Raw genomic sequence first — 21399 nt, forward strand, 5'->3', positions numbered from 1 at the left:
TTAAATCACACATACACAAAAAACTCTAAAAACTTTAGTGCATGAACTGTACACACACCCCTTTTTCTCTCTCTATATATATATACATGTATTGTCTTTTGTATTGTCTTTTTGGTAACTGTCTCTTTAAGGCTTGTAAAATATGTTTGCCATAAAGAAACAGACGCTGATCTCTGGACCGACTTACAACAATGCCTTTGTCTCCTTAGTAACAAACAGTAGAGGAAGTTTAAGGGTAAAACTGCCCTGCCCACATTCACCTGCCATAGTATCAGCCACTCTCAATCCAGGAAGTGAACAGTCAGTTGAGACATGGAGGCACACTTTCAACCAGAGAATTAAACTAAACTAGGCTGCTGTTTTCACTCTTATTAACTAAACAAGGTGAGCTGGTTTTTCTTTCTTTTTTTTTTTTTTTTAGAATTAGTTTTTTAAACGGTTTGAATTTACTTAAAATTTCACAAGAGGGATTTACATGTTTGTGTAATTTAACTAAAAAGATCACATCTAGTCTTGTTCAGTCTTGATTTCAGCTAATGTTTTTCTTTCTAGTTCCAGATTAAAAGGCCATGGATGTAAAGTTTACTGCCCTGGCTTACTGCCATCTGGCCCTTTTGTTCAGTGTGGCCCAAACAGAAAATGGGACTAGCACTCCTCAACCAACCTTTAGCTTAACGACCCTTACGACACTAACTCAGTCTGACTCTACTTCACCAATCTCAAATTTGACTGAGGAGACAACACTATATACCAGCACACAGTTGGATAACAAAACTGTCGTTAGCACCACTGCGGCAACAACCGAGAGGACAAGTCACTACCAGACTTCTCAGTCAGCAACCACCTTGACTCCTCTAACAAACAGTACAACTCTGAGGACTACAAGCTCTAGCACTCAAATGTCAACATTTACTGCACAAACAACGGCAGCAATCCAGACCACAGTAGGTAACTCAAGTACACCAAGTACTCCAGTAATTACAACTGAAAATGCAACTCATACTACCATGAACAGAACCAGACAAGGTAAGCATAAGGCTCCATTCTTATCTGCAGTTTTATCAACAACTATTCATTTTTTTTTTTATATAATTTGCTGATTATGGTAATTCTTGCTGTTTTACTTTGTTGCTAGATGTGGGCCTCAATGTCTCTGAAAGGAATATGACTATTGTCTTCAGCACTGTACTTGGAGCATTTGCTGTGTTGTTGGTTTTTCTTATGTTTCACAAATGCAAACAGAAAATACAGTACTTGCACCAACCTCTCAATAATGCTCAATACACAGGTAAGGGACTCTCCTTCATCAAACAATTAGTTCAAACCCTTTTATTTACTATTGGCAATTAAAAATACTAATCTAATTTTAAACAGATACATTTGTGGCAGATGATGACACACTCGTTATTTCTGGAGGACTTTATGATGGCCATCCAATCTACGACAACGTACCAACAGCTCCTGCAGACCAGTCTCAATTCCACCTTGAGTTTCTCCATTAAAGACACAGAGTTTCTATAGTCTGAAATCTACAGTTTAGGAGTGGGTAAAACCAATGTACTGAACTAATGTAACCAATATACTTTCAAGACTGAAATACAACTCCTATGATGGTCTTTATAAGAGAAAAGTGGTCCTTAGAAAAGGAAAATGAGAATAGGTAGGACATGCAAACAAGTACAAAACTGATTTTTGAGAACATTGCTTTTATTTTTACAACACCAGAATACATAAATATATTAACAGAGTAACTTGTAACAACTAGAAATTGTCAAAGATCAGCAACATAACCTTGTGATAGAACATATTAGATTTCACGTTAACATTAAAGATGAGTTATTCCAAACATTAGCACAACAGCAAAGTAATACATAAGTAAAGACATTGACTCTGTAGTAGGTAGAAATTTAATCCTAAACACCCATAAATAAACTTACTAAAAGCTGGCATCTTAACACTAAAACCTTCTTCTCATTGACACTATGTTTTAGTTGAACCATAGAAACATATTCCATTCATGTTTTTGTGTTATTTTTAGTCTATTTGTTATTCAGTCAATCGTGTATTATTTATTCATTCTCAATAGAACTGTATTTCAAGTCACCCACCTCTACCAATATTGTTATTACTGCTAATCTGACCTAACAGCCATACTTAGGCAAAAATCTTCTCATTGGTCTTCTTCTTTTTTTTGTCACAGCCAGTAACAGCTGTCCAACCAGCATCTCTCATTCTTTTCATTGCAGCCAGCTTTAAGGAGTTTCCTGGTGATTTATGAATGAGTGGGCTCTGATTCTGTAAAAATAACACACACATATAGGGATTTTTAAAAATCAAAGTAAGTATATTATATGCCACTTTGTTGGATCATAAAGGCACATTACCTTTTTGAGAATGTGGAGTTTACATTGTGAATCTGAACTTTTATGTGCAGGTGTATTTGTAAAGGTCTATCAAGACAAGAAACAGAGGAATACACATTAATCTGTCCTAGCGAATTTGCAGAAATGGTAAAATCACATTCACATAACCTGCAAGGTTTATGCCATTATTTTTTTTAAATATTAACAAGCCCCCACCCCCCAACCCGAAAAAACAAAAACAAAAAAACATTGCTTACCAAGAGATCATTTTGATCTGAGCTGTCAGACTTGGGGTCAAGTTCAATGGCGCTCTTTCCCCACTGTGCTGACTGTTCAGAAGGGGGAGTCCTTATTCTGTAGGACTATAGGGGAGTAAATGTCAGTGAATATATTCATATTTTTTCAATTTTGGAAAATGTCAGAATGGTATACTATATTACTTTGATCTTTGTTGTTCCAGCAATATGGTTTGTAAGACTTCTTGGGGTTTTCATGTCTTCACTGCTGATGCACTACAATTCAAAGTCAGTGCAATCATTTATCATAAAACTTAAAGTAAATAAAAGCATATCGATACATGAATTATGTTATAATTTATTCTGTCACTATAGCCATTTTATATATCTACTTTATGAATAGGTTAAATTGCAGTCTACCTTGGATTTTGGTGTTCCACATGATGCTCTGATAAATTCAGTAGCAGATTCCTTAACAACAATTCAAACAAAGTTGTTTCAGAAAAAGGCTGTGGTAATAAGGTTACATTGTACTGCTTTGCACTCACACACAAAGTTTTGCAGTCGTTCCCTACAGCTATAGGCAATTATTAGCAGAGTCTTCCATGTGAACTGACTAAGAGTATCTGGCGCCAGTATTCTCAGGCCCTATAAAAGCTGCTAGCTTACTAATCTCTGAGAGATGTTCTTCATGAATTTAAATGTTTTCTCCAATGCGTAACACCCATGCTCATATTCACACTGCTATTCTTGTTAATTGATGGTTTCTAAATAAATCTGTCAACTCTGGTGCATTTTTAGTTCCCATGGCACATTTGAGACTCTCATTCAAACATATGAATATATACCTTTTTTTACTCATACACAATAAATACATTTAAAATCTCTTTTCTTTCTCTAAATAAAATCCAGGTGAATAATAAACATTATGAATAGCTATAGGGCTACAAATTGAAAGGCTAAAACACCATGTCCACCAAAAAAAACAAACCAAAAAATGGCAATTAAAATCTTCGCAAATATTATGGAAAAATAATAAATGAATCTATTTGTCCGTTTTGATCCACCAATCACTTAGACCAAATATCGGCTGATCCTGACTCAGCTGAATGTTGTTCTGTTTTTGTCTTTACCTATAACCTGGTACCATGGATTATTTTTCTAATAAATACCAGTTCAGCAAATTCAATTGGGGTTGTATTTATTTTTCATAATACCCAAAACCAAGGATGTACTATATCTGAAGTAGAAAAGGCTATTTTGAGAAATCTGTAGTTATAAAAACCTTAATCATCTGATTTTCTAAGCTTACCTTAAACAAAAATGTCTGAAACAAAACGTGCTTAATCTGTTGAAAACATTTTGGTCGATAAAACTCACATATGTTGTACGAGTGGCCAAACTCTGACCATCTTTGCTGTAGGAGGAAGTTTTCTTGGCCTTGAAGAAGTCAAATGTGTGACTCTTTGAAGAGTTCTCTTTTGGAACCTCTGAACTTTTCCCTTGTTTATAGTTTGAGGCAGCTACCTGTAGTAGTACACATACAATTTTGGGTCAACTAAAAGTAATGACAAAGAATGCCATCTAGTGGCAGCCTATGAGCTGCATGCACTGTACCTGTTTGTCGCTCCCTTGTGACAGCAGAGTCCTTTTCACAACAGACATTTCCTGCTTCAGATCACTTGTTTTGTTTCTGAGGTTTTTCTAAATTCAAAGTGTTTGTTACATTGTGAGCTGTCTCTCTCAGAAGTATGACAAACAAACAGCTGTATTCATAAATCCAACATAAACTGATTTAAAGTAGGATATACCTTCTCTCTTGTTTCTGCCTTCAGCTCTTTCTTCAGCCTCTCATTTTCAGACTTATGCTTTGAGAGGTCCAATTCCTGATTTAGAGAAATTTGTGATGCAAATGTTAGGATATGACATATTTTCTGGTCAATCATTATTAGTGCTACTTAGCATGTTTCTTGGTACCAGTGATTTTTCACGAGCAGTCGCCTCCATCTCATTCTTCTTCTTCTCTTCAAGTTCTGCGTCCTTTTCTTGGACCATCCGGTCATACTGGCTCTGGTAGTGACAAGTTGGGTTCATTCCAACACAATATACATGAGACATATTTATCAGACAGCAAAAAGGCCATTATAATAACTTTACCTTGTGTTTTTCCATCAGAGTGACCATATCTCCAATCTTATGCTGGCATTTAAGTTCTGTGGCCTCCTTGTTCTTAATGGCTTCTGCTGCTGTTATTCTAAGTTTCTGGACCTACAACACAAATTGGTTCTATTATTGTAAATTCAATTTGAAGGAGGTAAATGTTAATTAAATTGAAATTACAAATTGAAAAATAAAAAAGTAACCTCTTTCTCAAGTTCTGCTGCAAAAGTCGATTTTGACTCAAGAGCCTTGAGCAGTTTCTCATGTTCTTCTCCTTTGAGTTGTTTAAGGTTCTGGGACTCATTTTGAAGGCTGTTGATCTAAAGATTAAAGCAGCATCTTAATTTTCCAGTCTAATACTGATTAGCTTAAATAGTTCACATACGTATTAACAACTGGAAAATAAAAACACAAAGCAAACCATCCCCATACCGTTGTTTCAAGGTCACTGGATTTTGCAATCTCCTGTGCCATTTGTTTCTTAAGCATTTTATTCTGAAAATATACAAGTGAGGACAATAAATACCATTCCACTCCTTTTATAGCTAGAGTTTCATGGTCATTACAAACCTCTTTCTTGTATTCCTCCTGGGCTTTAAATTTAATTTCATATTGTTTTCTGAGTTTGCACAGCTAAAAAGCAAAGATTTTTTGTTTAGTTCCAGAAAATGATCAATAACAACAGTATTTGCAATTTCACATTTTTCACTCACCTTTGTTTCCACAGCTTTGATCTGTTTTTCTTTTTCTGTGATTTTCACCTGAAGTTGCTCATACTGTTCACACAGAGCATAAAGAAGTCATAATGAACATGTTTAGAATAAGCATCTTTATAAAGCCCTGTTTCTACTAATAATTTAGTCAAGATGCTTACCTTTTCTTCAATTTGCTTCTGCAGAGTTTCTGTTTGTACACATTTCCCCAGGATTTTGGTTTTGACTGCAGTTAACTCATCTCTATTGCATGGAAAATTAATATTTAAATCTCAAAAACTGTGCATTCCAATCAGGAAAAAGTATCTTTAAGCCTCTGAAGTGCATATTCACCGTAAAGTCTTGTTTTCTTCCACCAGCGTTTGAATTTCTCCATCGAGTTTTAATGCCTTCTCCTCACTCACCTGAGTCAAAACAGTTTTCAGAATTTGTGATTCATATAATAAATGAATTAATAATAATACAAATAATAATAAAAATGACAATAATATAATAAAATTCAAACCTTCATGTTTGCCTCAATAGTTTGCACGTTAGATAATCCATTTTCAAACTGCTCTTGAATGGCTGTCTTCTCAGACTGCAGCTCATTAAAGTTTGATAATAACTCTTCATACTTTACTCTTAAAAATGACATAAATAAAAAATGAAACATATTACAACAGCGTAATAAAATATTATATATGCTAATATGATAAAATGGCTGTCTATTAATAACTCACTCATTTTGCAAAATGTCTTTCCTCAGCTGCTCCATCTGAACGTTGCATTCCTTATTTTTCTTCATTTCAGTACACAGCTGTTCCTCCAGCACCTGCACTTTGATCTGCAGGTATATTGCAGAGAAGCAATGCATTGTATATTTCAACCCAATGAATATATTTTACTACCAAACACATAAACAGCTTTCTCTAGTGGATAAGAGGTGAGGGGATGAGAAACAAAATTAAAAACATGTAAATACCTGAGTCAAAGTGGACTTCTCCTGTAAATGTTCTTTTTCCTTTTCAGCAGCTTCACAAGCCTTTTTCAGTGAATCATTTTCAGCAAAAGCATTCTCTGCTTCTTTCTGTATCAGGGAAAAAGGACAAACAATTTTAAGTATCTTTATTAGGCTATCTGATACAGATCGTCTTTTCTTTTTGCATTATGTATCTATTTATCTACTTATATCACCTTAACCAAGTGGATTTCTTCAGTTTTCTTTGAAAGCTCAGCCATGAGTTCCTCCATTTTAGCTTGAGTGAACTGAATTTTAGCCTTCACTGACTCAATGGATTTAGATTTTGTGTCCTAATAACAAGAACACATATTGTTTTGAAGGTATGTAACAGACTTGGGCATGCAAGGACTGGTTTTAGAGAGAAATCGTACACTTTCCCTTCAAATAAACCGTACCAGTTCATCTTTGAGAATTTGGATTAGGCCATCTTTCTTTGTAGCTTGGTCAAAGGTTTCCCCTGTTGAGTAAAATATTTCTTTCGACTTGAAACCACATCACCTAAAAATATCAACACATGTTATCCGGTGGGACTTACCTAAAACTGTGTTTCTCCTTTCAAGTTCAGTGTTGTTTTCTATAAGTTTATCCTCAAGCTCTTTGGCCCTTCAGAAAAGTAAAAACAAGAATATAATGACATGAGGAAACACTGTACTTTATCTAGAAAACACTGTGAATGAAGGAGTTTAATATACCTCTCTTTCTCTAGTGCTAGTGAAGTCTTTAGCTCTTGAATGGTTGATTGAATGCACTCTAACTCCTCTGCTTGCTGGTTTTTGACTCTGTTGAGCTCCTGTAAACTGAGATCTTTGCTTTGGATGACCTCAGCATACTCTTTTTTACTTTGTTCCAAGGCTGCAGCAGTAGTTTCCTGATTTTTCTTTGTTGGGTTATTAATATTTCAGTTAAAGCATATTGCATGCAACACAAGAGCCCAATTTCAGTACAAAGAAAAGAATCTCAAGATACTCACCTCAGTCTCTCTGCAGCGCTGCTCAGCAATATTCAGTTGTTGAAGAAGAGATTCCTGTTCAGCTTTTGCACTTTTGAGAACTTCAAATTGATGATCTATAAAAGCACATATATAATATTAATATCCCCAAAACAAAGTGTACTAACCTGACCTGAAGTCTGGAAAAGAAATAAAACATTTTCACCTTATACTAAGCACCTTTTCTCATGTTAATGAGCATCTATCCAAATATACTGTCATGACTCTAATACTTCTGCATATTTAATACTGAGTAATATTTAAAAAATGTCTTGTTATGAACACACTGTTTTTATTACCAGTGTAGCAAAGTTTATAAAATCAACATTCACAGCTTATCTTCAGATCTAATTATGATGTTACTTGTTGACTGTTGAAGTTCATTGCAGTGCTTCTGAGTTTCATCGAGGTCCAGCAGGAGTTTCTGTAGTTGGGTTTCCTTATCCTTAAGTTTTAATTGAAGCATGGTTATCTGTAAAGAACATGTCAGTCATTAACGTGTCAAAATTTGTAAAATTTGTGGAAATATATTTCATGCCAAAAGTTCCTCAAATAAACTGATGGAAGGGCTTTTTGCCCCCACCAACCTCTTCCTGTTTTATCTTAAATTCCTGCTGATATTTCTTTTGTAGATGGTCAAATCGCAGTAAGTCTTCTTTGACTGAAAAACAATAAAACATGCTGTGTTGATGGTCAAAGTGTCACTAATTCATCTAGTTCCACTTAAAGCCTAAATACATTTAAGGCATTTTATTGAGTAAAAGACATAACATTTTGGCGTAATAGCGGCAAGAAGAAATGTATATATATATACCTTTCTGCATCTCTTGCTGATCAGTTTCTACTCGGACACGTAGGCTTTCAAATGCGGCAATCATTTTCTAAATGAAAAAGTAATAAACTGGCAATCAAACCTCATCATTTTACAATGTTTTGGTCAACAAAATATAATAAATTAAAAGCTACTACTGGCAAATATTTTGTGGTGTTTTACCTTAACGATTTCGTTGTTTTCAGTAAGGAGGTGGTGGGTTTCCTCTCTTTCAGCTTCAACTGCAAAACATTCACAGCAATGTACCGTTTATTTCTGCACTTACTAAAGCTGATAAAGAAAAGTATTCTCCAGATCACCAGAATTTTTACTTACATAAATGTATTTTCTCAACTGACGAGTCAAAGGTTTCCTTGAGTATATTGCACAAGTTCCATGTTGAATTGTTTCTGCATTTTAAAAATTGAGTTTTTAGCATTTCACAATTAAAGGAACAAAACAAAGCTAAATGTAATCAGATCATCATATTTATCTTAGTTTCACAAATCACACATACTTGTTTCTCAGTTCTTCATTTTCACTAATCTGCTCCTCCAGCTTTATGCTGAGACTTTCATTTCCAAACTGCAGACAGAAAATACATTAAAGAATTCAAAGTTATCTCTTCCTGTTGTAAATGTTGTACATAAGTAGATAGACAGAGATAAGCATAAGATCAAATAAGATCAGTCTGTGGGGTACACACCTGCAACTCCTGAATTGCCTTGCGCTGTGTTTCAATTGTTCTTTTGTTATCTTGGAGCCTTCTTTCCTTTTCCACAGTGTCAGAATAAACTTTAACCTTCCAACACTTAATTTTCTCAACTTCATCAAACAGCTTTGAATAAAGCTGACCAGGATTGCAATTATTCTGGAAAACATCCACAGTTTAGGAAGTAAAATGACACACACAGACATATTCATGCTGCACATTTCTGTGCAATAGAAATATTTACCCCGTCTTTCTCCATTGGTTGCATGAGTTTCATCTTCAGAAAGTCTTTAGTGGGAAACAATAATTAGTTTAGTATTTATAGTGCAGTTCTTCTGTTGGAAGTGATAGAACTGGTGTTGTTAAATAACACAAAGACACACAAATACCTTGTTTGGGCGGTTTAGTTGGTGCAACCATGTTTGTATTGGGGAACAGGATGTTTTTCTCTTTGTCAAAGCATTCACTGTAACTCTGGTGGAAAAGAGCAGTAATATTTAATGTCATGTGTGTTAATAATTACTGCCTCATAGAATGCTGCTGACAACACACATACAATGGTCATTGCTAAGGTTAAATAGTTACTGCTGAGCTAGCATAGTGGTGCTTTGAGTTTTTTCATCATTGTTTAGCTTCTAATTATTAACTAATTATAACGAACTATTTATTGACTTACAGGTTGCAATGCTTTCATGAAATTGCCTCTGTCTTCAACTATTTCTTGAGGTTGAACCGCAGATATTGGTCCGTTATTCACCCTGGGAGGCACCAACAGCTTGAAGCTAAAACGCTGATCTCTCTCCATTCTGGAATAGCCATACAGCAATAACCTAGTTATTTAATAATGCGGTGTTTTAAACCAAGACATCGTTAATAAACACCACAGAAATGCCAGAAGACTACAAATAACTATTATCTTCCCTTTTTACCTAATATTCACAAGTCAAATAACCCTAAACATTAGCTGGTTAGCTAACAGTAATTAGCTTTTTTATTTGTGAGTCAACTAGGCTCGCAGACAACAGCTAACAGTTACCTCCGGTATATTAGAGCAGCGTTAATTCCCACAAAATACAAGATAAAAAACCAATAATAATAGTCAGTAGTTTAGAATGTTACTTAATAAACATCAATGTGGTAATTTACTAGGTACTACGTGTAAACTATGACATTTTTTTTAAACGTTACCTGTTAAACTTGGTTAACGGTTATAACGCGACCACCCTGCACGAGGCGAGGAAGGACTCTTGCCCAACTGTTTAAGTGAAGACTATTCTTGTGTCGTTCAGGTTTATTTAAATATCATACTTTATTTTTTTATTATCTTATTTTTCTTCTTCTTCTTGATGATAATAATAATAATAATAATAATATAAGAATAATGTTTGTGGTAGCAGTGGTATATACACAAAATTAAGTTGTTTTTTTGGTGGGCGGATGCTGTGTCCCTTTAATTAATATTTAATGTGTAAAATTGGCAAAATAAAGCAAAATTTTATATTATAAAATGAAAAATGAAGGTAATACGTTATAGTCAAGGGTCTAATTTAGCACAGATATGCAGTTGGAGGTGATATATGTCATATAAGAACAGCACTTTGTATCTTTGAAACCATCAATCAGTTTGGTACATAGTGGAGAATATTAATTATTCTCTGAACTCTTGTATCAAAACTGATATGTAAAAAATATTACAAACAAAATAATAATGTAGAATTATTCTTTTTTTCCTGACGTTAAGATTTAATTTTTAAATAAATTATGTTAGCACATAACAAAAATATCATACCATATTTCTATCTTAGATTCAAGAAAAAACAAGACACAAGACACAGTGGAGTATTACATCCTTGTTAAACAGCCTTTTATTTGACTTTTTCCACAAAATTCCTTTTTTTGCAGTCAGTGGCATGTTTTCCATCATAAGGCAAACCGCTAAACATCAGAATTATTTTATAATTGGCATAATGCATTATCAACAATGAACCAGAAAAAAATAACATTTAAAAGAATTTAGAATGAGAATGAATGTGCTTATGGAATAAACAAAGTGGCATGGGTGATACTTCTGAAAGTTAAAAAAAAATTGCACTTTGCTGTGATGTGCTTGGAAAGCTCATGCTGTCTTATAAATGTCGTGAGAGAGAAGTGAGAAAAGAGAAAGTGTCTCTTAAAAATAAAGCTTTCTACTGGTAACAGCAAACAAACGAGAGCAAAACACTTTCATTATGTGATTGTACATTTCAGAAGGTTAACATTGTTAAGGTTCAAAATTGAGGAAGGAGAGTACAAACCACCCATGGTCCAGAAGCTCTTGGTCAAACAATGATTTTAATGACTACACACGTGTGGGAAGACACTCTGTACGCAGACAGCAAGTAGTCTTCGACTTCCTCAAAGCATACACAGATTTTATACCGTCAGGGCTTGATTTACTGACGCCCCTTCATGCGTCACAGACAGGATATATACACATACGTCAAATCAAAACCACAACGACTTTTAACACAGTTTAAAAAGAACATCGTCTTCTATCTTCATGGCTGGCACTTCCTGTCTACCTTTCAGTTCTTGTCTTGTTCCTCTTTCTTGCCGAGACAATTTTGCAGTTACAGCCAGACATGACTAAACTCTTTCCTATAAATAAATCTAACTAATGTGTGTGTGTTGACCTCACTCAGCCTCTATGTCACCTCTCGCACTTCTGACCTTTTACCAGACCAGAGGCTCACTGAGACTATGTGTATGTCCTCTACTAAATAAATGTTTTAACCAAGAACCTCTACTAAAACCTTAATATAAAATGACCTGATATAAGTGTTTTGTAAGCATGTATTGCAATTCCTTCTATGTTCTAGTTTTCCCTCAGCATGTATCACCTGAACAGTCACGTCAGTGAAGCTTAAGACCTTTAAAGAACCTGAACATCAACTCAAATAAGCACAGATATGCAATATGTATAAAATAGTTATAACTGCACCTGGAATACAAAGTTAACATCATCATAAACATCTTAAGGCCATCTTAAAGCTATCTGTTACATTGTTAAAGCAATGATCATACTGCAGATTATATTATCAATGCAATGGTACTGATAATAATTATTTAACAATAACAGTAAAATAATTTCCCTGCTCCACATTCCCTCTCTCGACCTCTGGAACACCAGAGGTCGCAATACATTGTGTCCTCGCTCAGCAAATCAGACAACCTCATGTCATCTAATTGGTCCGGTAATAAACACCAGCTCCCCTTCGAGAACACTCCATGTGTAAGCTTAGGTTTTCTCGGTCCCTCTCTTGTGGTCCATGAGGCCTCGACATCTCCAGGATCCTCGCCCCTCCTGTGGTCGCCGAGATCTTCTGCAAAGGAAACAAAACACCTTTTCCTGCACCTCCCTAACTTATCCTATTTGGGACTCTTTAATCAAAAGCATGATCCTAATTATGCTCTTAACTTATTGACTTGTATTTATATATATTCTTCAACGTTCCTCATCACTTTAAAATTCTTTAAGCGCTGGTTTCACGTCCGGTTGGAAATAAGGAAATAAAGTTATAAAGAATGTTATAATGATTATTACCAATAAGACAGACGTAATTTAAATTGCTTATTTACTATATTTATGAGGTTTAAGTATAAATATAAGAGGTATATATTTAATGAGGATTGTGTATTTGTGTTTAAAGGACTTTTATAATTGTGGCTATGAGTTCTATGGTGGGCTTCAAAAACAATGCATAATCAAACTGATGAGGAATTAATGCTATTGTTGCCTGTTGAAAAAGCATGTTTCTTTTGATGAAAAATTACCTCACTAAGGACAATAAATTGACCCATGTTGTAAATTGACTTGATGCAGGACTTTATACAGTGTCCTCTGTATTCCTAGCTTCTGCCACCTCTTTGGCAGCATTGTCCCTGTTGGACTTTTGTTCTCCAACTCCCACCACTCCTCTCCTCTCCTCCTTTTTTTTCTCTTTGTCCAGCAGCCGATAGTTCAGCCCCATTCCTGCAAACAGGAAGACACTAGCAACTATGAGGATGATCCCACAGCCCTGGTAGGTGTACTTGTAATCATGGTAGACATCTTTGAACATCCCTGTGAAGACAAAACGACATCATACAGGATCATTTGTTTCTGTGCATAAACTGTATATAAAAAATGTAAGTCTTGGTTTGTGCACTCACATTCAGAATTGTTCAGATGGATATTTTAGCTGTTACCCTTTGTGTGTTTTGATAGTAGTGCAAGGGCTGGTACTGACTGAAAAACTACAGACCCTACATGCTCATGGCTTTTCACTTACAAGGTACTACACTCAATGACATAATGTGCGATAGTCTATTCTAGTGGAACAGTGTAAGGGTCTATGTGTTGCCCCTGTGATGGGCTTGTAACCTGTCTGGGGAGACCACACCTCACGCCCAGTGACAGCTGGAATGGATGGATGGATAATCTAGCAGTCTAAATCAAAATTACAAAATGAAGACAATATTGTGTTGTGTAACAGCTGAAACTAGAGATTGAGACCATAAACCTATAAGCGAAGTCTTTACTGAAGTAAAAGATTGAGTGACCAACAAGGCCATTTTTTTATACAGTTGCACTTCTTATTGAGACTCAAGGAGTGCCCTCTGCTAGCCAGTTAAAAAATAAAATTAAGCACTTATGTAGTGGCTTAACAATCCACTGTATAACTTATATATACAAGTGTATTAGTATAGTAAGTAGTTATAGTAAGTATATAGTAAGTAGTTATTATCATTAGTGGGGTACTCACCAAGTAACGGCGGACCTAATAATACAGGACCGCACTCAACAATAGTGACAAGCCCAACAGCACTGGAGAAACGCTGCGTTCCGACTAGGTCCATTAACGTCTCGAACAGCACTGCACTCAGCCAGCCAAAAGCAAACCCAAAGAAGATGGCATAAATGGTAAAGCCTGTATAATCTTCTGATATTGGAGCTAGGACATGACACACGCCGTTGTACAGTACTGAAGCAGCAAAGAAGTACTGTATCCTGGAACGGACCCACTTGGTATTGGCCACCATGCCCATTGAGGGTCGGGCAAACATGTCAACAAAAGCGAGGATAGACAGTAAAAAAGCTGCCTTCTCTTTGGCAATGTGTTTACTCTTGGCATAATTAGAGAGGAACACCAGCGGTGCAAAGAGGCCAAAAAACATGACAATATTTCCCACTATGTAGAGCAAAAAGCCACGGTGCTTGAACAAAGTGAGGTCGATAAAGCTGTTAATGGTCTGCAACACAGTCTTCCTCTCTGTGGTCTTCTCTGCAGGCTTGGGTTTTGGTCCTATAGGTCGCATGAGGGAACCTGCAACACAGCAGTTGAAAAGCAGGCCACCCAGGATCAGAAAACTTCCTCTCCAGCCAAACTGATCAAAGAGCCAAGTATTAATAGGAGCTAGGGTAGAAAGAAAGACAGGACTTCCAGCCATGGCAAGCCCATTAGCAATAGGTCGCTTGTTGTAGAAGTACTTTCCAATCATTGTGAGAGCAGGGTTAAGGTTGAAGGACAATCCCAGACCTGAAAGATTCAGTAAAAATATGTATAAAAATGAGCATGAAACAGTGTTTGAAAAAACAACAGTGTACAAAAAAAACAAGTTAGTAACAAACAAACTTGAAAATATTAAAAACTAGGTACCTCCAAGAACACCTATGCAAAAGTACAGTGCTTGAACAGATTCACAGAAAGAAGCAGCAATGAGGCCCAATCCTGACAGGCATCCTCCAGCCATCATAACGGGACGACTCCCATATTTGTTAACCAGGATGCTGCTGATTGGACCTGAATCAAAAGAAACAAAGAACAAATATAGTAAATATATAAATATAGCATATATATCATGTCGCTACATGTTTTTCATCTATTCAAAGGCACAATTCTAATTTTAACCACCAGAGGGCTCTAGTGCCACAGCTGTGTCTCAGCAAATTCAAACAACTTCAGCAATCAGTTTTGTCAGTGCTGCACTGCAGTAGATGTGCTCCCAAGCCATTAATAATGCGATCTGTCAGAAAAACCACAAAAGCTGCAATGAAATAATCATTTATTTGATCCAGATATTCATAAAAATTGACAGAAGAATAATTTGTTTTGGAGCTCTTTTTAATGTACTCCAAACACAATTGAAATGATCATTAGAAATATCTCAGCTCAGACAAGCGGGTGGGGGTATTTGTGTGAGTGTACTGGGGTGATTTTCTCACTGGTGTGTACATTGGGGTTAAAATAACACTGAATCTTCTGTTATATATATAAATATATATATAACATATATAAATATTAGATTTTGATACTGGCTATAGAGAAAGAAAGACTGACTGTGCAAACAGTAACCAGCTTATTAAGATTCATGCATACTGGATTCAAAATCAGCTCAGGAAAATTGCTATGACTAGTAGACAAATGACTAAAATGCACTGAGGGCTCGGGTCGCAAAACACCATCTCCATCTAAGACATGTAACAACCAGCCTAAATGAGTATGAGGATCCACATGGAAGACACTTCTGCCTTCCTGCCAAATCTCTGCACTAGCCAATGAACCCAAATGGAAACTGACAGTTTTTGTTTAGAGGTTGTCCAGACTCATTTGCCAGCACGGTGCAAGACAAAGGGTTTTTAAATTGTAATGCAGGCAGTCTCCTCACAAACAATGAGTTCTTTCCTTCTGCGTTGCAGGGTGGGTTGCTTATGATAAAAAGGTTGGAGACAAACCAATGTAGAATATTATGAATATAATGAATCAAAAATTGAAGGAGTACAGAGGTACGCAACAGTGGGCTGTTAATGAACTTCTCCTGCTGATGTGTTCTGAATGTTTAACATAGAGATGGCAAGAGGCTCAGCTGTCATCTGCTCACGGCGCTGACAAACATTGCCTTGCTTATTCTCTGTTCTCAATTACTATGCATAGCTTGCCTTCATCTGTGTATATTTACATCAAACATTTGCATTAATTGAGGGAGTTACACATATCCACGTATACTAAGACACTGCAGCTCATAACTTGTTAGGGCATGTGAGGCTCTAAGAGCCAAGTGAAACAAAAAGAAGTGATTAACAAACATCCACTTTGGTCCATTATGTGTTACAAATAAAAAGCAACACCATGGTAAAGATAGGCAAGTTGAGAACAATCAGTTACTGTTACAGTGTAACTCAATAACCTTAAACCATTGTTCCTGCATGCCTGAATGTCACTCTCCAGAAGCAGCTGCTTGTTAAGTGTTGCTGAACAATAAGCAGCATTGATTTCTTCCACGGGGAACACGATACTTCTGTTGTACAGTAATGAGGACTTAACTTGAATGTGAAGTTTTTGTTCGCCTTAGGAACTTAATACTCAGAGTAAATAACAGACATGTGGCACCTTGGTTTCTTGGGATGTTTTCACCTGGGATGTTTTGATGCAATATGTTCACCATTATGCACACAGTGTAATGCTAGCTGAGTGAGGCCGTATTTCCTATTTTATTTTACTGCTAGCAAATCTTACAAACAATTTTACACATAGCCCCATGTATAAAATTTGACTGACAGTGTATTTTATATGGAGCTACACTTCCCACTTCACACATTAGTTTGGAAGACTAAAGCAGCTTTCCCGAAGCTTCCTTGAGACTAGATGCCTAAGTCATCATTTTTCCAGTTCATCACACACTAGAGCAAAGAGAACAGCAGTGTTTTGATTTCAGAGGAGATGGCCTTTTGGGACAAGAAGGACTTCTTTGAACTCTGATCTCTCTCTGTTTATTTATCGTGAGCTTGAAAAGGGCTTTATCGTCATCTGATTGACCAGCCCAGAGTGACATCATGAAGTGTCTCATTCATCTCATCAGTGCAAGAACACAAACAAAACCCCTGGTGGTCTTCCAGTCTCAAAGCACAAGAGAAAAGAATGGGTAGGTGTGCAAGGCTTAAACTCATTCATATGCTCCAGAGAAAGATAATGTTGCAACAGCATTTCAATGGAACACTTGAACTTTTGTTTTGCCAGTTTAATTTTTTCAGCACAGTAATTATGATTATGTGTGATCTCTCTGTGACTGAAAAGCTACACAGTAAGCCTGTATTTCATCAAAAATAAATGATTTTTTTTCTTATTTGTAACAGAACACTAAAGGAATAAATGTAGTATGGTCATGCTAAGAGCTGGGTATTGATTTCAGCTGCTTGTCTTGGATGGTACTGTAGCTCACCTCCGCCGTACGTGACGGCTAACATGATGGAGGAGATCCAGGACACCTGGCTACTTGTCACATTGAAGATCACCTCAATCTCTTTGAAGAAGACAGTGATGGACTTGGGAAATGCATAGGAGAAGCCAATAGAGATGAAGGCTCCAATCACCACCATCCATCCCCAGCCACCCTCAGGTGGTGTGTAGCCTTGAGGACCACCGACGGCTGGTGGCATTGTTCTTCGCAAATCTCCTCTTAAAACTCAAGAAGTTTTACAGATACAATGACTGTTTAGGAGAGAACAAAGTGACAGAGAAAGTCCTTTGATTAGTTGCTTGTAATTCTTAAAACAGTTTAACAAAATGATATTTGTGTTTATGAATTAGAATACAGAAGACCTTTGGCAAACAAGCTGAAAAAACTTTATTTCATTAAGTGCTTAATAAATATTCAACCCATCAATAAACATAGAAAATTACAAAACATTTTTCCGTTTCATACAGCTGCACAGTCATTTGTGATACATTGTTCAATTTACTGTCCTCTTTTACTTGAACTTGATATTTTGTCCTCAGCTTTGAAACATTTGACATCAATAAAACATTCTTATATCAGTTTTGTGACTAGAAAGCGTCAGCAATAGATCAACTTTATATTCAAGTTGATCTTAACCAGTATGACCTTGCAAACAGAACTCAGATTTAATGTTTTCAGTATTTCCAAACACCAGCAGTGGTTTTGTTTCTGGCTCACCTCTCTTGTTTAGTAATATTGTTAGTACATTTTACTTTGGCATTGCCTATCATGGCAGCTTCTGAAGAAGGAAAATCAAACTAACAAATTTTCTACCAGAGGCGTAATTTTCACATTTTCACACTGTGTTTATCAAATAAACATTTGCTTTTATTTTTTTTAACCTTCAGTAAGTTGATGTTACTTTTTTTTTAGTTTTTAGAAAACTAGAAAAAATACACATCAGGTACTGTCTCACAGTCTTGATTTTAATTTTCCTTTTTCCAAAATGTTTTCATGCATTTCATGCTCCTTGGTCTCAGCGCTAACTAGGCTTTTCTATTCTTTGGAAGCCCTTTTGGCCACTTCACCATATAGCTTTGTCATGCATTATACAGTACGAACCTTCTATACCGACCTATAACTTCTGAGTAACCCTGCTTTGACGATACCACATGTGTATATGAAAAGATTCATTATGTTGCAAAAGCATTTCCCCAACTTTAATAACTATGTTCAAGATTAAACATGGCATTTCTGGCCTTGCTTTGCTTTGAATTGATCTCTGCATGCATTTACTAAACTCCCACCCGCTGATCTCACACAGTTTCACTTTAGAAATGATGAATACGAGTCCATCTGCAGAGTCAAACAACTTACTGTATTGTTTACACAGGGGAGACTATCCAGAGAGAACATCGATCAGACCACGAACACAGGTTGAATTCACACTGCTCAATAGCTCAGGTCTACGCTCTGGAATGGCTGATGATGTAGCGTTTTTCAGCCAAGGAGGACTTGATTTGGTTGATGAATTGGGTTAGGACTCTGAAAACTTATTGGATAAACCAGTTGTGTGCAGCACGTAGTGAATATTTAATGTTTTAAAGAACTTTTGTTATTGAGCTGGGATTTTAGCATCTGCTGTGCAGCTGTAAATGTGCCTCCTTCTTTATCTTGCAGCAGCAATACACTGAGAGAAATAAGAACTTACACTGCCACTAAATCAAATCAGTTTTGCATATCAAAGAAATAAGTTGTGTGTGTGACATTATTGGTTATCACTAACAAGGAGTATTTGTTTTTTTATGCAAGTAAAAATGCTAAATGACTGTTGTTTTTGAGGAACATTAAATTGGTCCATCAACCAACTGCACTGTGTCTGTACTTTTCATACTTCAATGTTCTGGCCGACTTGTCAACCAGTGAGCATTCATTTATGTTTAGAAACATGCAATTGGGATTTTGGGAGGGCTGCATGGAAAAACTTTTGTGCTGAAAAGCTTATCCATAGACTCTGCACTGACAAATACATACACAAACTGACACAAACATGGAAACAAAAAGGTGTCCTAACTGCAGCTCTGTACTCTGATGATGTTCTCTGCAACCAGCATTAGAAAACGTAACTGTATTAGTTTTCTACTCAAAATAGATATATATTTTGTCATAGTTTCTTTTCTGTTTTAATGTGTTGCTTCCAGTTTAATCTTGTGTTTTCATATCCATAGAAAGTTCAGTGTTGTTTGATGTTACCTGTCCATTGGTTAGCTTCATATCAAAGTTAATCATGTTTTACCAATAACATTGTGACAGCCCAAAGATTTTTCCATGAAGTGACCACAATACAGCAATATTATTTTACAAAGCCTAAATGTCTAAGTTTGCACCACGTTTTTTATTGGCCTTTCTTAATAAATGCTACTTTAAAAATCAATGTTGTTCAACACACTGTAGGTAACAATAACATTTGAGTTAGTTTAGGTTAAGTGTAAAAGTTTTTTAAAAAAGGTTTTAACCTTTAATCGATCAAGGAGCCTTCTCCTTTTGGAAACTATGAAATTACGAGAAAAGGGAATGAAAAGATTGAATAAAGTCTAGACTCTTAAACAGGATAATATGCCAGGAAATGTTGTTACAACAGAAACAGGACTATCTGTACTTTTAAAGAATAAAAATTCAGCAGTTGACATTAAATGATAAATGGAGGAACAAGTTAAGACAGACAGGACCCCAGGATAGAATAGTAAATCTGCAGAAATAATGAATAAAACAGATAAGTTCTCACTAAGGATTGACTGCCTGTCTCTAAAATAAAGAGCAAAATATCAAATAATTCAGTAAAAACTGCCGAGAGTCAATTCATTCAAGCCAGGAAGGAGTAGACAAACATGCAGAGGTATAAAAACAAACTCCCCTCACGCTGTAAAGGTCTAAATAAAGTAGCCAAAGTGGGCGGCCTGAAAGTGCCACTTGACAACACACATACCAGCACAAAGCAGGGTGGGCTCAGCAGAGGACATCAGCAGATATACAAAAGGATTTGGTGCCTGTGCTTAAAGATGTGAGGCTCAACTGATTTAATTTGAATTCATAAGATTAAGTTTGGTAAATGTATCTCCTTTTCTTAGTAATTAATTTTAGTCTCAACTCTATGTACCCATATGTTGCCTGAATTAAATTGTCAAACTAAGAATAATGAAAATAAAAAAGAAATTACCTTTAATATGGTTGAGAAACCACGCAATTTTAAATTTGTGCCAAATTGGGCTCTTTTGCGGAAGACTTTTCATTCATTCTGCCCGCTTCAGGCCTTTTCTGACCCCAGCTTTCTAGTACCAATTTTAGACAGAAATGAATTTGTCTGTTTAATTATAGATGAGAATAATGTGTTAAATATTTGCTCAGGGATATTGCATTCTCACATAATAAGTATTGTTATAACACTAACAAAGCAATCCATTTTTTATGAATATCCAACTGGAAACAGACTAGTTCTTGAAGTAATTATTTTAAAAATGATGTCTGGCAAATATTATATGTATATCAAGGATCTTACCTTAGCAGGAGCTCTTGAACAGGGACAGATGAGCTCTGCAGATAAAGTCTCTGAGGGACGTTAACACGGTGCAGACATCACAGAATCGGACTGAGTGGCTTTGGATATATATTAAAAAAATACAAAAAAGAAACACTACATTTGTTTCACAGACTGTCCACAAAAAATCAGTGAGTCGGTGCCAGGCTACAAGTTTCAACACTGTCACTGTTTCATCTGAATAAAGTAGAGTTCATTCAGTGCCCAGATCAAACAGCTGGACAATCTGGACACAGTGGTGCTAAATGGTGAGGCCAGTCAAGATCTTATTGGCTATGCAACACGTAGAGCCATGCCCCTACGGTGCTTTCTCCACCCCTCTGTCATGTGCTGAGCTGACACACAAGGTCAGACTAAGGCCCTACATACTGCACTCTATAGTATCCATGACTGTATGTGCTCCAAGAGGATATAATAATGCCTGCGCTCCAGAAGATTAGATGCTGTTATCAGTGCCATTCACTTGAATTTTATAGGAAATCAATTTTACAAATATGAAGGACATTGTTTATTCAGCCACCTGAAAGAAAGACTTTTGTGTCATTCCTTGTTGAGCCTTTCTCCCAGATTCCCTGAGGAACTA

The 21399-nt window shown here is 36.2% G+C and overlaps 3 protein-coding genes and 1 long non-coding RNA gene across 6 annotated transcripts; 2 read left to right on the top strand and 2 right to left on the bottom strand.

Annotated features, from left to right (window-relative positions):
* Nucleotides 1–92: 92 nt before the first annotated feature.
* LOC147331219 (uncharacterized) lies at nt 93–4159 on the top strand. The gene is made up of 4 exons (XM_086293387.1): nt 93–384; nt 553–1026; nt 1136–1288; nt 1375–4159. Exons 2-4 carry the CDS (start codon nt 570–572, stop codon nt 1500–1502), a joined length of 738 nt encoding a protein of 245 aa, XP_086149513.1. The 5' UTR covers nt 93–384; nt 553–569; the 3' UTR covers nt 1503–4159.
* On the bottom strand, nt 1687–10304 carry sycp1 (synaptonemal complex protein 1). Of its 2 annotated transcripts, none has more exons than XM_086293384.1 (35): nt 10175–10304; nt 9663–9792; nt 9376–9460; nt 9231–9274; nt 8981–9145; nt 8792–8859; nt 8611–8684; nt 8458–8516; nt 8278–8344; nt 8051–8124; nt 7827–7935; nt 7446–7540; nt 7168–7352; nt 7011–7078; nt 6871–6932; nt 6649–6765; nt 6437–6541; nt 6195–6298; nt 5978–6095; nt 5806–5876; nt 5634–5715; nt 5473–5535; nt 5330–5392; nt 5192–5254; nt 4963–5079; nt 4757–4867; nt 4577–4669; nt 4411–4485; nt 4217–4303; nt 3980–4126; nt 3020–3070; nt 2804–2875; nt 2621–2725; nt 2385–2450; nt 1687–2295 (listed from the first exon to the last, which is right to left on the bottom strand). In XM_086293384.1, exons 2-35 carry the CDS (start codon nt 9789–9791, stop codon nt 2155–2157), a joined length of 3135 nt encoding a protein of 1044 aa, XP_086149510.1. In that variant the 5' UTR covers nt 9792; nt 10175–10304; the 3' UTR covers nt 1687–2154. The 2 variants fall into 2 exon arrangements, with proteins under 2 accessions (XP_086149510.1, XP_086149509.1); XM_086293383.1 differs by lacking the exon at nt 10175–10304 and adding an exon at nt 10023–10168.
* Nucleotides 10209–17709, top strand: LOC147331221 (uncharacterized). 2 transcript variants are annotated; one of them, XR_015129164.1, is made up of 5 exons: nt 10209–10275; nt 12976–13047; nt 13233–13299; nt 16790–16927; nt 17220–17709. It is a non-coding gene; the product is annotated as an uncharacterized LOC147331221 (long non-coding RNA). The 2 variants fall into 2 exon arrangements; XR_015129165.1 differs by having other exon boundaries at nt 10209–10249.
* On the bottom strand, nt 10824–21048 carry LOC147331222 (monocarboxylate transporter 1-like). Its single transcript, XM_086293386.1, has 5 exons — nt 20778–21048; nt 17225–17493; nt 14665–14808; nt 13771–14544; nt 10824–13088 (listed from the first exon to the last, which is right to left on the bottom strand). The coding sequence occupies exons 2-5, from the start codon at nt 17439–17441 to the stop codon at nt 12853–12855; spliced, it is 1371 nt and encodes a 456-aa protein (XP_086149512.1). The 5' UTR covers nt 17442–17493; nt 20778–21048; the 3' UTR covers nt 10824–12852.
* Between the last annotated feature and the right edge of the window lie 351 nt (nt 21049–21399).

This window comes from Aulonocara sp. 'chitande type north' Nkhata Bay, linkage group LG5, assembly GCF_057382095.1.
Source record: "Aulonocara sp. 'chitande type north' Nkhata Bay isolate Kocher_YH1m ecotype deep benthic linkage group LG5, A_spYH_male_GT1.1, whole genome shotgun sequence".
Taxonomy (NCBI): domain Eukaryota; kingdom Metazoa; phylum Chordata; class Actinopteri; order Cichliformes; family Cichlidae; genus Aulonocara; species Aulonocara sp. 'chitande type north' Nkhata Bay.

Bases quoted from the DNA above. Each gene is read 5' to 3' on its own strand.
- LOC147331222 (XM_086293386.1), bottom strand. From the start codon at position 17,441: ATGCCACCAGCCGTCGGTGGTCCTCAAGGCTACACACCACCTGAGGGT. The intron at 14,809-17,224 runs GTGAGCTACAGT...CTTTTGATTCAG, and splicing joins AGCCGTCACGTACGGCGGAG to GTCCAATCAGCAGCATCCTG. The intron at 14,545-14,664 runs GTACCTAGTTTT...TGAATCTTTCAG, and splicing joins TTGCATAGGTGTTCTTGGAG to GTCTGGGATTGTCCTTCAAC.
- sycp1 (XM_086293384.1), bottom strand. From the start codon at position 9,791: ATGGAGAGAGATCAGCGTTTTAGCTTCAAGCTGTTGGTGCCTCCCAGG. The intron at 6,933-7,010 runs GTAAGTCCCACC...TTTACTCAACAG, and splicing joins AAGGAGAAACACAGTTTTAG to GGGAAACCTTTGACCAAGCT. The intron at 4,486-4,576 runs GTACCAAGAAAC...TCTCTAAATCAG, and splicing joins CTGCTCGTGAAAAATCACTG to GAATTGGACCTCTCAAAGCA.
- LOC147331219 (XM_086293387.1), top strand. From the start codon at position 570: ATGGATGTAAAGTTTACTGCCCTGGCTTACTGCCATCTGGCCCTTTTG. The intron at 1,027-1,135 runs GTAAGCATAAGG...CTTTGTTGCTAG, and splicing joins CATGAACAGAACCAGACAAG to ATGTGGGCCTCAATGTCTCT. The intron at 1,289-1,374 runs GTAAGGGACTCT...AATTTTAAACAG, and splicing joins CAATAATGCTCAATACACAG to ATACATTTGTGGCAGATGAT.